This window comes from Pipistrellus hanaki (genome assembly GCF_964339955.1).
Source record: "Pipistrellus hanaki genome assembly, chromosome: 10".
NCBI classification, from domain to species: domain Eukaryota; kingdom Metazoa; phylum Chordata; class Mammalia; order Chiroptera; family Vespertilionidae; genus Pipistrellus; species Pipistrellus hanaki.
In genome coordinates, this window is record NC_140512.1 from 48,453,154 (window position 1) to 48,465,328 (window position 12,175).

Here is a 12,175-nt window from a genome sequence, read left to right on the forward strand (position 1 = left end):
CGGGACCTTTCAGTCTGCAGGCCGATGCTCTATCCACTGAGCCAAACTGGTCTCGGCCTGACCGATGCTTTTTCTGCTGAATAGCCCAGTTGCTGTAAAGTCTGTCCTCACCCAGGGTGGCGCTCAGCATTTACGTGATTAGAATACTTTCTTTAATACGCTTTGAAAGTTATCCCTAAGAGCAGCTGATCCCACAGTGTACTGTAAATTCTGCATCGGTGCTGCCCCAACGAGATGTCTGTGGTGGGGGAAATGTTATATTATAACCCGCAGGAGCCAAGCACCTGGGGCTTGGAGCTCTTGGGACATGGTGAGGGATTTGAATTCTTGTAGCTCCATGCGGCTGACGCGTTGGCCAGCACAGTTCTAGATCCTCAGTGCTGACCTTAGACATTGGCTGTGTGTGTGTTTCCGAACTCTCCGGCTAATGGACATCTTCGCCCTCCTAGAAAGGTCTCTTGGCATTCGTTGGTGTGTGGATGCGTCACCCCAGTCTCTGCCTCCATCACACAGGTGCTCTTCTCTGTGTACCCCCTTGTCCAAATTTCTTACAAGGACACCAGTCATACCCAGTAGGCCCACCCTACTCACGTGTGACCTCACCTTAACTGGATGGCATCTGCAAAGACCCTATTTCCAAACAAGATCGCCTTCCCAGTTACCAGGCGTTAGGACTTGAACATATCTTTTGGAGGGGAGACAGGATCCAACAATAACAACAGTACTGGAAGGAATTTATACAAAAAGGGAGATTCTGCCAAGGGTTTTAACCTCTAGTAGGGGAGACACACTGCTCATGAGAGGCCAGGAGAGAGCCACAGGCCAGAGGAGGGAGCCCAGAGCAAAGGAAGCCACGGTGGCTGACGAACCCCCATTTCTGTCACAGTGACAGACATTTCCTGAGTGGCCCTCGTTTTTCTGTGTGTTGTTTTTTGCCCAGGTGATAACACAAACAGAGTCTCACCGCCAGGGCCTCCTACAGGAAGCGGCTGCCAACTGGCACTCCTGGGCGGTCAAGGTGCAGAAGATGAAGGCCATCTACCACATCCTCAACATGTGCAACATCGACGTCACCCAGCAGTGCCTCATCGCCGAGATCTGGTTCCCCGTGGCAGATGCTGGGCGCATCAAGAAGGCGCTGGAGCAAGGCATGGTGGGTGGCAGGCGGAGCGGGGGAGGGGGAAGATGAGTCACGTCCAGCCTCGGCAGCCCCTCCGGGCACTGAGGGATTGTCAGCCTCCTGAGTCACGTGAATCTCACAGGTGCCTTGCTGATAGGATCGTCACTTTGGTCTTTGTGTCTGCGGTTGTGACTGGAGGCAGGGCGCATAGCAGAAACGCCTTTCCTCTCAGTGATGGACCATTAGTCACCTTGGCTTTCTTTTTTTTCCTTTTTCTTTTTTTAAATATATTTTATTGAATTTTTTGCAGAGAGGAAGAGAGAGGGATAGAGAGTTAGAAACATCGATGAGAGAGGATCATTGACCAGCTGCCTCTTGCACACCCCCTACTGGGGATGTGCCCGCAACCAAGGTACATGCCCTTGACCGGAATCGAACCCAGGACCATTCGGTCCACAGGCTGACTCTCTATCCCACATGTGTCAAACACAAGGCCCGCGGGCCAAATCCAGTCCGCCAGGCCTTGCAGTGTGGCCCGCACCGCGCTGTCATCACTGCACTCCGCTGTCAGTTTATGACATTGTCAGTTTATGACTGTTCAGTAAACCATTCGGCCCACGATTTAAGCTGGATTTTAGATTTTGGCCCCTTCTCTGATTGAGTTCGACACCCCTACTCTATCCACTGAGCCAAACCGGTTTCGGCAGTCACTTTGTCTTTCGTGCTCATTATGACTGTGGCTCTCACCACCCTCTGCCTCATAACAGTCACGGTCTCCCTGGACAGACAATAGCCAGGCTCCTGTAGGAACAGCTGGCGGGAGCAGAAGGTGCCCTACATGCTGGTTCACCCGGCGCTCGCCATTCATGTCTCTCATGTTCACGGTGCACAGGAGCAGATGTAGGCCTGTGCAGTCACAAGGCCCTGCTCTGATAGACTTCCGAGAAAGGGAGACAGGCACTCGGCATGTCCATCGTTAGTGTGATGTCAGGCTGTGATCCATGGTGGGTGGAAGTGAGGCAGGGGGTGGTGAGGGATGGGGTGAGTTGTGGACTCTCATTTATTGGTGAAGAAGGGACCCTCTGCCCCAAAGAGTGCCAGGTGGCCAAACACGGGACACCTGGCGCTGGACAGTTGAGATTGGCAGCAGTTTACTAGTCACATATGCTCGTCACCCGGGGAGGACACCACGTGCCACACAGGGCCACGTGGAGGCTGCACTTGGGGCCGGTACGTGGAAGCAGAGTGAGCCCGCAGGGGCTGAGGGAGGCAGGTTCTGTAGTGACAACGGGGTCGGGTGACCCCTGGTTTCCATGGGCTGGTGTGATTACTCGCTGGAATAATTTTCTAGGAAGCGGAACCCATTAGACTGACCACTAGGCACTGGGCTGGGCTGGCTGAGAGGACAGTGGTGGGCCTTGCCTGCTGAGTGGGTGGCATAGCTGGTGAGACCAGAGGGACTCATGGCTTGACCTTTGGGGCCCTGTGAGACGCAACGATGTCAAGGCAGCATTTGAACTTTGAGGTCTTACAGCTGTGATAGGGCTGCTCTGGGCAGGGGCCCCTCTGAAGGCTGGCATTGGAGCAGACTTCCCTAAATGCCCTGGGAAGACCGGAGTGGGTGCGAGGAAGAACTTTCAGGCTGAGAGATCCAAAGGTGAAGACCTTGAGGTGGGGTGGGACTAAGAGATAGGAGCTGTCTCTATCCCCTTTATACGGATGAGGAAACTGAGGCAGATAGAGTGGAAGTAACTTGTTGTGATTCTGTAGCCAGGAGGCAGGATTTGAATGTCCTCACATGATGGTCCAGTAACTCCCCAAAGGGGGCACCTGCAAAAAGTGTCTCACCCAGACTGGGGAGGGCAGGGGGCTCCCTGGAGGAAGTGATGCGTGAGCTGGACTGTGGAAGCGTGGTCAGAAGAGAGGTGGGAGGAGTGTGTGGTGCGGGCCCACCTGCAGACCAGAGGCTGGAGAGAGGGCGCAGCAGCTTGAGGAATGGGAAGAAGGTCAGGGAGAGGCTGCAGGGCCGTTCCTGAAGGACCACGTGGCGTGTAAGTGAGCTGATTTTATTCCCGTGCTGGGTGACATGATCCGGTTTGCATTTTAGAAACACGTGGCTATGGTGTGGAGAAGACGTCAAGCCTTCGGGGAGGAGTTGTCCTAATGCAAGGATTTCACTGGACAATGTGCTCTGTAATCACAAAGGTGTCAGACTTCTGCAAGGCTGCTGCTTATAGCTACTTCTACAGTTTCTTCATCCTCTAAAACAGTGTTTCCCAAAGTGTGGTACGCGTACCCCCAAGGGTACGGGAAGAGTTTGGTGGGGGTACGCGTTGCACCAGAGTTTGGTGGGGATATGCACTGCACCGTGCTTAGCTGCACCTAATTCTACATTCTCATGAGTACAAGGGGTACTCAGCATTACGAAAATTATAGAAGGGGTACGCATATGTCAAAAGTTTGGGAAACACTGCTCTAAAATAATCAAAGTATTTCCCCAGATAGGAGTAGAAGGCTCTATGCTGGTAGGAGATAAGGAGACAAGTGTAGGAGGATAGCTATTATCACTAATGAGCAAAAAATACTTAGGTTATGCTAATGTTATGTCTGCTGCTGGAGGACATGTTAGGAAGAAAGGAGGAAGCCACAGTCCTTGACCTCAAGGAGGTCATAATCGCACACATGAAAAGAGCTATATATATAAAAGCCTAATATGCAAATTGTCCCCTTGGGAGTTCAACCAGGAGACTGGGAGTTCAATCGCTTGCTATGACACGTGCTAACCACCAGGGGGCTATATGGAATGAAGGGAGGCCCTGGCTGGCAGCCAGAAGGCCCCAAGTGGCCGTGATCGTCACCAGGCTTGGGGACCCTACATGTGCACAAATTTCGTGCACCGGGCCTCTAGTATATAATCACAGAGTAAGGAATTCCTCTGCTTGCATGTAAGCTTGGGAAAGTTACTGAACCTCTCTATACCTTAGTTTCCTCATCTCTAAAATGGGGCATTATTAGGAGGATTGACGAGCACTCACTTAGCTGGTGCTCAGCCCCATTGGGTGTGCAGGTGGTAAGTGCTGTTGGAGTGTGACCAGGAGGTTCGTAGGGGGTGAGCTTGGAGAGTGGTTCCTACTTGGGCAAGTGAACAAGGGAGGTGGCAACTGTGGTGTTGGGTGATTTCCACGGAAAAGCAGTGGGGGTGAAGGTGTGAACAGAGGATTAAGTCAGCGATATAAAGAAGTTTTGATTACAAAGCTAAAGAGCTCTGGCTTAATTCTTTAGGTAAGAGGAAGCCTTTGAGGATTTTTGAGCAGGAAGGTAACATGACTAATGCAGTGCCTTTTGTTTGTTTTGTTTTATTAAAAGGATTATGCAGTCTGGAGTGTAAGATAAATGGGAGGGAAAGAGATGAAGGAAGATGGGGAGGCTAGGGTGTGGCTGGTGGCTGTGGGAATGGGAGGGAGAGGGATTGCAAAGGGACAATTAGCAAGATCTGGAGATTGGTTGACTACATCAGAAGAAGGGAGAAGTCTGTGGACTTCAATGTTTTAAGAATTTGGGGAATGGCCGGGACCGGTTTGGCTCAATGGATAGAGCGTCGGCTTGGGGACTGAAGGGTCCCGGGTTCGATTCCGGTCAAGGGCATGTACCTTGGTTGTGGGCATATCCCCAGTAGGGGGTGTGCAAGAGGCAGCTGATCGATGACTCTCTCTCATCGATGTTTCTAACTCTCTATCTTTCTCCCTTCCTCTCTGTATAAAATCAATAAAATATATTAAAAAAAAAAAAAAAAGAATTTGGGGAATGGAGACTGTCAGAGGAATAGCCTGGAATTAGGGCAAGCTGATGATTCCAGTTCTAGGCTTCTGGATTATGTAGGGTTGCTGAGACATGAGAGTTTGCAAGCCTAGGCAGGCAATGAAAAAAAAAGTAATTGAAATTTTCAAGCAGGTCAAGGCCATTTGAAAGATTGAACCAAAATTCAAAAAAAGTGGATGAGCTTTTGGGGGAGCGGTTGGAGAGAAAGGAAGAGCAGAGCCAGCCCCAGAGCCCAGGCGGAAACATGCATTTGAGGAGCAGGAGACTGCAAACTCCCAGAGAAGCAGGAATTCTACTCTCCTGACAACCCTCCTGTCAGATAAGTCAGATAAGTGATAGGAAGGTTTTCACTTTTATGGGAGAGATCATGAGTCTCAAAGAGGCCAGGAGATTATCCCATGTCCACCCAGTAAGTGGTGGCAAAGGTTGCCCTATGATCCACGTGCTGGTACCCAGCCCAAGGCGCTCCTCCTTACGTTTTTGTCACGTGTTCTTTCTTGCAGGAACTAAGTGGCTCTTCCATGGCCCCTATCTTGACAGCAGTGCAATCTAAAACGGCTCCTCCCACGTTTAACAGGACCAACAAATTCACTGCCGGCTTCCAGAATATTGTAGATGCCTATGGCGTAGGCAATTACCGAGAGATAAACCCAGGTAAGGTGCCTGATATGTTGCATGCCTGAGCAGCTTGAAAATGAAAATTGGGTAAGTTTTACCCCCAAGGTGGCAACCTAGGAGGTGAATTACTTAAAACTTTGGCTTTCCTAAAATCGTATTTGTTTTTGTAATGCTCTGCATTGTCTTCTGTAAAAGGTGATTAGTGAAAGATTTGTTCCTTGTCAAGATTTCACCTGTTCTCCCTTAAACTGTAGCCTTATCAGGCAGCCACATTTGGTTCTTTGTTTAACAATTCAATGAGGATCATCTCTAGGCATCTTCACACTCCCATAGTTGTGTGGGAGAGATGGAACACACAGAACTTGGAGTCAGAAGACTGGGTTCCTAGTGACATAAACTGTGATTTATAAAATAAAGAGGTAGACCAGATGTCTGTTAGCCAAGCATGCATCATGGTGTTCTTATGTAGTCTGTGTGCCAATCTAATTTGTGAACCATAAGGCAGGGCCCCATGGTGCATAACTGCTGGAGATCTATGGTGCATATAAATGGTGGAGAAATAAGCAGAAGATGGTAGTGGAAAGAGAATAAAAAGCATGTAGAAAACGGATTTTAAATCCCATGAAACTTTGTGGTCTTGGGTAAGTCACTTAACCGCTCCCAAACTCAGCTCATCTATAACACAGGGAATCATAGTGCTTATCCACTGATGAGCTCATGTATGTGGGAGCCAAGCAGTGCCAGGGGTACGAATACTGAGAGATAACAGAATCAGAAAGGCCCGAGGGAGCCAGCCTCTCCCAAGGAGCGTGGTAGACAGAGCTTTAGTCGGGAGCCCAAAGGACTGTTGGGAAGACTCAGGCTGTTGTGGTTCTCACCTCTGCAGCTCCCTACACCATCATCACGTTCCCCTTCCTGTTTGCCGTGATGTTTGGAGACTGTGGTCACGGAACCGTGATGCTGCTGGCAGCCCTTTGGATGGTCCATAATGAGAGACGCTTGCTCGCCCAGAAGACGGATAATGAGGTGGGGGCCCATCCAATGTCTCATTTCCTCAAGAACATAAATGTCTCATTTCCTCAAGGACATGTGGATGTTGTTTTTGCCATAGGAATAGCATGTTCTTAAGAAAAGTAAGGGCCCAAACTCAGCATAAACACGAGGCCTTCCCTGAGCTTGTCAGGTTAGCATGTGGTCCCTTTTCATCCACAGTCCTTTGGATGGTTTGGTGTAGTGCCTTTTGCATTTTTTGTTATTTTTTGTACATTGTTTGGCAAGGCATTGATCTCCCCCCCCCCCATTTTTTTTCTTTTTTGCTAATATTGATTTTTTTCTTTGATTATAAAAGCAATATATGTTTATTGGGAAAATATAGCCATCTACTTAGAAAAAAATTACAATGAGTATTTCTGTATTATCTTTCTAGTTTCCTTTCTGTGCTTATACAAAAATATATAATTTTAGGAGTCAGGGTCAAATAGTGTATATTAATTGGTAGCCTCATTTTTTTTTTCCACTTAAAATAGCACAAATAATTTTTTATGGCAGAGGCCCTTCCCCACAAGCCCCTGCTCAGTGTTCCTGTGAAGCACAGACATCCCGAATACCATGTCTTCACTTTCACACCTGAAGTCTAGACCTTTCATGAAGTTCCCTCACAGAGCGATGTGAAGGTGGAGACAACTCAAGAGTTGCATTGTTTCAAAGTTAACCAGCTGACGTCACTTTGTGGACAGTGGTATTGCATTCTACAAAGTGCAAACATGCCTTTAGCTGTGTTCTGAGTTTTAAGACTATCTGCAATCTATTTTTTACAGGTTGATTTAACTAGAGCTAGTTCAGTGATGTCAGAGTAGGTTAATCACAAGCAAGGTTAGTGATAAATCGACCTATGACTAATACAGTTTTCATGACAAGCATTTTATTTAGAGGAAGAGGAAGGGAGAGAAAGAGTGAAAGAAGCATTGATTTGTTGTTCCACTTACTTATGCATTCTTTGTAAATGCCTTGACCTGGGATTGAGCCCACAACCTTGTCATATCAGGATGACGCTCTAACCAACTGAGCAACCCGGTCAGGATCCTGACAAGCATTTTAATAGATGTAGTTTCCTGTAATAAATATTTGAAGCCTCCAACTCCCACTCAGTGGTTCTGATGGTTGTTGCACATCCTGCAGTATTGGGAAAATACTTTCTCTTCTTAGTGGATGTACTTAGAAACTCAACTTTTAATGGAGACCCACCAAATGAGTATAGATTTGACTTGCAGTAAAAATTTAGCAGCCAGCTCAGTGCTTACCTCCTGGAAGTGCTTGAGACACAGCCACCCACTTTCAAGTCCCTTCTTTCACAGGCGAGGCCTCAGTTTCTGTTTCAATCACATCTTCTAACCAAGGCTGAATTCAAGAATATGAGGCTTCTATGCTTGCTTCCACAATAGCAATGACCAGTCCGGGACTTTTCTAAGTGACCTGTAGAAGCTCAGGAAAATCATGGTGTGTGCGCTCTGCTATTTGGGTCACTTTGGTGCCTGCCTCATCGCGTGGCCCCCTTCATGGGGCCTGCGTGCTTTGCTATGGAGAGACCTGATCGCACACGCCCCAGGGCCGGCTCAGAGCTCACTGACAGCCCTCTCTGTCTCCCCGAGGCCAGATCTGGAACACCTTCTTCCACGGGCGCTATCTCATCCTCCTCATGGGCATCTTCTCCATTTACACGGGCTTCATTTACAACGACTGCTTCTCCAAGGCCTTCAACATCTTCGGCTCTTCTTGGAGCGTCCGACCCATGTTCAGAAATGGCACATGGAGGTGAGTTCACAGATGGGGGTGGGAGGGTGGGGGGAGAGAGGAGTTGATCCTGGCCATCTATGGTGAGCAAATCTATGCCTGGCTCGGCCCAGAGGTGTATCCACAAATTCAACAAATAATGCCATTTTCTCAACTGAGCGTGAGACCTGTGCCACTTCCTCAGTAACTGTGCTGGTAACTGGTACACATGGAAATGGCTTTTAAAACTTTATCTCTACTGCCTGGCTGGCATAGCTCAGTAGTTGAGTGTCAACCTATGAACCAGGAGGTCATGGTTCGATTCCTGGTCAGGGCACATGTCTGGGTTGAGGGCTTGATCCACAGCATGAGGCATGCAGGAGGCACCCAATCAATGATTCTCTGTCATCATTGCTATTTCTATCTCTCTCTCTCCCTTCCTCTCTGGAAGGGATATATATATATTTTTATTTATTTATTTTTTTAAAGAAAGGGCTGACTTAGAGGATTTGGCCTCTAAGAGGACAAAGGTTATCTCTGGTCATTTTTGTGACTTGGACAATGTCCTTCTGTTGACATGTCCATATTCTATATCAGATATGGCTGTGGACTGGTCTTGCTTTTGTCTCGATCCATCACGGTCACAGGATGGCCTTGTCTGATGCCGGTGTTCTGTGAAACTGTTTATGCTCAACAGCAGGCTTAGCTGTGGGTACTCCGCCAGTTCGCTCTCGTCAGGGATGGCTTTCTGGTTTGTGGACACACAAACACGCCACTGCTAGTGAAACCCAACTACTTGCCCGGAGGTGTGTTGTTAAGATAGGGATCTGTATGTGTGTCTAGGGTGGCCAGTTTGTGCCGGCTGCCTTCACTGTCCATCGAGGGCCTGGGGGCATGATCGGACTCCCTAATTCTCCTCTCTGAGACCGAACACCTCCAGCACCTCAGCCGCAGGAGGAAGCAGGTGTTTTTGCAGACCGTCTGTTAAAGTTGCCAGCACTCTGTCTCACCATTTCAGATACTCATTTTGGGGGCCCTCTATAGATGTGTGCTGTTTTGTGCTTCTGGGGGAAAATGACACATAGACTTACAGACATTCATGGACCCCAACTGTTGAGGGCTGGGTTTCACAGAGATCAGGGCCCCTGTGTGAAAGCCAGCTCCCTCCTCCAGGGTCACCATGTGCTCCCGGGAGAGAATGCCCAGGCCGGTCCCTGGGCTAGAATCTATTTCTCTGGGCTCCTTCATCCCTGCCCTACCTTTTCTCTGATGTAGTATAATTTTTATTTTTATTTTTTACTATGTGTACCCCTTAGGCTGGGAGCACTTTGAAAGCTCAGACTATATACTCCTTGGGGGTTGGTGGGTCATTTCTGTTGCTCAGGCCACAGGATGGTACTTGGCACACAGTGAGGGTTCAGTACCATTCATGGGCTAACCCAATGAGCTGAATTGATGCGGTGCACCAGCCGTTAGCTGTGATTGGCTGGACAGATGTCACCCAGGTACTTTGTCCTGCCTTTGGTCACTCACTGGCTTTGTTTTTCCTTCCTCCCTCTGTAGCATGGAAACGGTGGAAACAAACCCACTTTTGCAGTTGAACCCTGCCATTCCGGGCGTGTACTCTGGGAACCCGTACCCATTTGGGATTGATCCGGTAATAATGTCCTCTGGGCTTAAGTAGTTATTAAATAGTTAGATGACTGACTGAGGAGAAATTGGGGCGGCGGTGTGGGGTGTGATGGGGGGAGTGCCAGAACCTGTCAAACCAACCAACGTGTGTTGAGATAGCATTACATGGACGGAGGTTTTGTGACACACTGCGCTGACTTCAAGTGTTTCGCCTGCATCCCTGGCCCAGGCCCTGGGTTGTTTTCCATACGATTCCCCAAACCTCTGCCTCATCCTCCATCACTTATGCCTTGGCGGTTAATGGCTGCTTCTTAAAAAAAATTTTTTTTTTATTGATTTCAGAGAGGAAAAGAGAAGGAGAGAGATAGAAATGTCAGTGATGAGAGAGAATCACTGATCAGTTGCCTCCTACACACCTCCTGCGAGGGATCAAGCCCACATCCTGGGCATGTGCCCTGATTGGGAATTGACCTTCACCTCCTGGTTCATAGGTTGACGCTCAACCACGGAGCCACGCCGCTGGGCAATGACTGCTTCATTTAAAAGGCCCTGGTTGCCTGGGAAGTCTGCATATTAGATCACCAATTTAGCATCCTAATCAAGTTTCCTACTTGGGCATTGTCTTGAAGTGGGGTAACTTTTTTTTTCCTAGGAAAATATGGATTTGCTTTTATTTTTGTTTCATTTTACTGCCTAGAATTGATACGAGTGGAAAAAGAGATTGTCAGCTTTTGTTTGTTATATCTGTCTCGATTGGATTTGAGCTGAGCAAAACCAAGGTGATTCCTCACACTGGATATGAAGGGGTTTTCCAGAAGACACGCACAGTAGTGGTCCAGCGCAGATCGCCACCAGGTGGCAGCCTTGTGCTCCAAATGAGCATGAGTGGTCTAGACCTGAATTTGGGAGACGCAGTCTGGAAGTGTATCTTCTAAGCTCTTTTTGTGACAGAGAACCCAAAAGCTCAGCTTTAGTTGCTGATCGTTAAGAGGGAGCAGCACTGGCCCTAACGTTGGTTGTTTGGTCTCTCCTATCTTGAGGGTCATCTCTCACCTCTTCAGTTTTCCTGGGTCCTCCCACTGCCTGCCCCCCCCCCCCCCCCCCCCCCCCCCCCCCCCCCGCTTATAAAAACAGAAAGCTTTTCTGTTGGCTCCATGGGTAGAGCATCAGCTTGAAGACTGAAAGGTCCTGGGTTTGATTCCAGCCAAGGGCACATGCCTCAGTTGTAGGCTCTGGCCCTAGTTGGGGCACATGCAGGAGGCAACCAGTTGATGTGTCTTTCTCACAGTGATGTTTCTCTCTCTCTGCCCTTCCTCATCACCCCCCAGCCCCCCATACTCTCCATACTCTCTCTAAAAACCGATGAAAAAAATATCTTCTAGTGAGAATTAAAGACAAACAAAACAGAAAGCATTACTCAGGCCCTACCTGGTTTGGCTCAGTGGATAGAGCATCGACCTGTGGACTGAAGGGTCAAGGGCACATACCTGGCTTGTGGACTCCATCCCCAGTAGAGGGCATGCAGGAAACAGCCAGTCAATGATTCTCTCTCATTGATGTTATTATCACTCCTCCCCTCCTCTATGAAATCAACAAAAATATATTTAAAAAAAAAACCATTACCCAGGATGTGCTTATGCTTGCTTCTCAGGGACACTTGCATTCCAAATTTTATCAAAAGAAAAGTCCTTGAAAGCTGGTTTGCAAGCTGCGAAGTGCTAAAAAGACATGCAAGTTGTTATTTTTGTGACTGGAAGGCTTTGTCTTTGGTCTTGGGGGTTTTCTGATTAGCAAGCAGGTGGGGGAAGGCAGAGGGGGTGGTTTTAGGGTCTGATTGGCCTTGCTTTGAATCGTTTTGCTCCCACTGTCCTCTCTCTTGCCCTCACCGCCCACATCTAATGCAGCAGCAAATCCTGAGTGCCCAGGTCTGCCCCCCACAAAGGGAGGAAGGGTAAGTCACATCTCAGAACTGAGCCCTCCAGAGTTCCTGCTCTGTGTGCGGTTTTTGTCATCTGTCCACCAGGCAAAACAGAAAGGAAAACGTGAGGGTGAAAGAGAAGGGGATGGGGTGTGTGTGTGTGTGTGTGTGTGTGTGTGTGAAAAAATCTTCTTCCTGGTAGCACTTAGATTTTTAAAAAAGTTATGGTCTTTTTATCATATGATAATAATATGTGCGATTAAGAATCCATATAATACAAAATACTGTAACAATGAAAA

At 48.3% G+C, this 12,175-nt stretch overlaps 1 protein-coding gene across 3 annotated transcripts in view; it reads left to right on the top strand.

Annotated features, from left to right (window-relative positions):
- The window catches only part of ATP6V0A4 (ATPase H+ transporting V0 subunit a4), a 62,999-nt gene that overhangs the window by 33,017 nt on the left and 17,807 nt on the right, over nt 1-12,175 (top strand). For all 3 annotated transcript variants that reach the window (XM_084896746.1, XM_084896747.1, XM_084896745.1), the window contains 5 exons: nt 941-1,153; nt 5,443-5,593; nt 6,444-6,583; nt 8,211-8,368; nt 9,890-9,983. In XM_084896746.1, the coding sequence (XP_084752872.1) occupies nt 941-1,153; nt 5,443-5,593; nt 6,444-6,583; nt 8,211-8,368; nt 9,890-9,983 (756 nt within the window). The remainder of the gene's footprint in view (nt 1-940; nt 1,154-5,442; nt 5,594-6,443; nt 6,584-8,210; nt 8,369-9,889; nt 9,984-12,175) is intronic.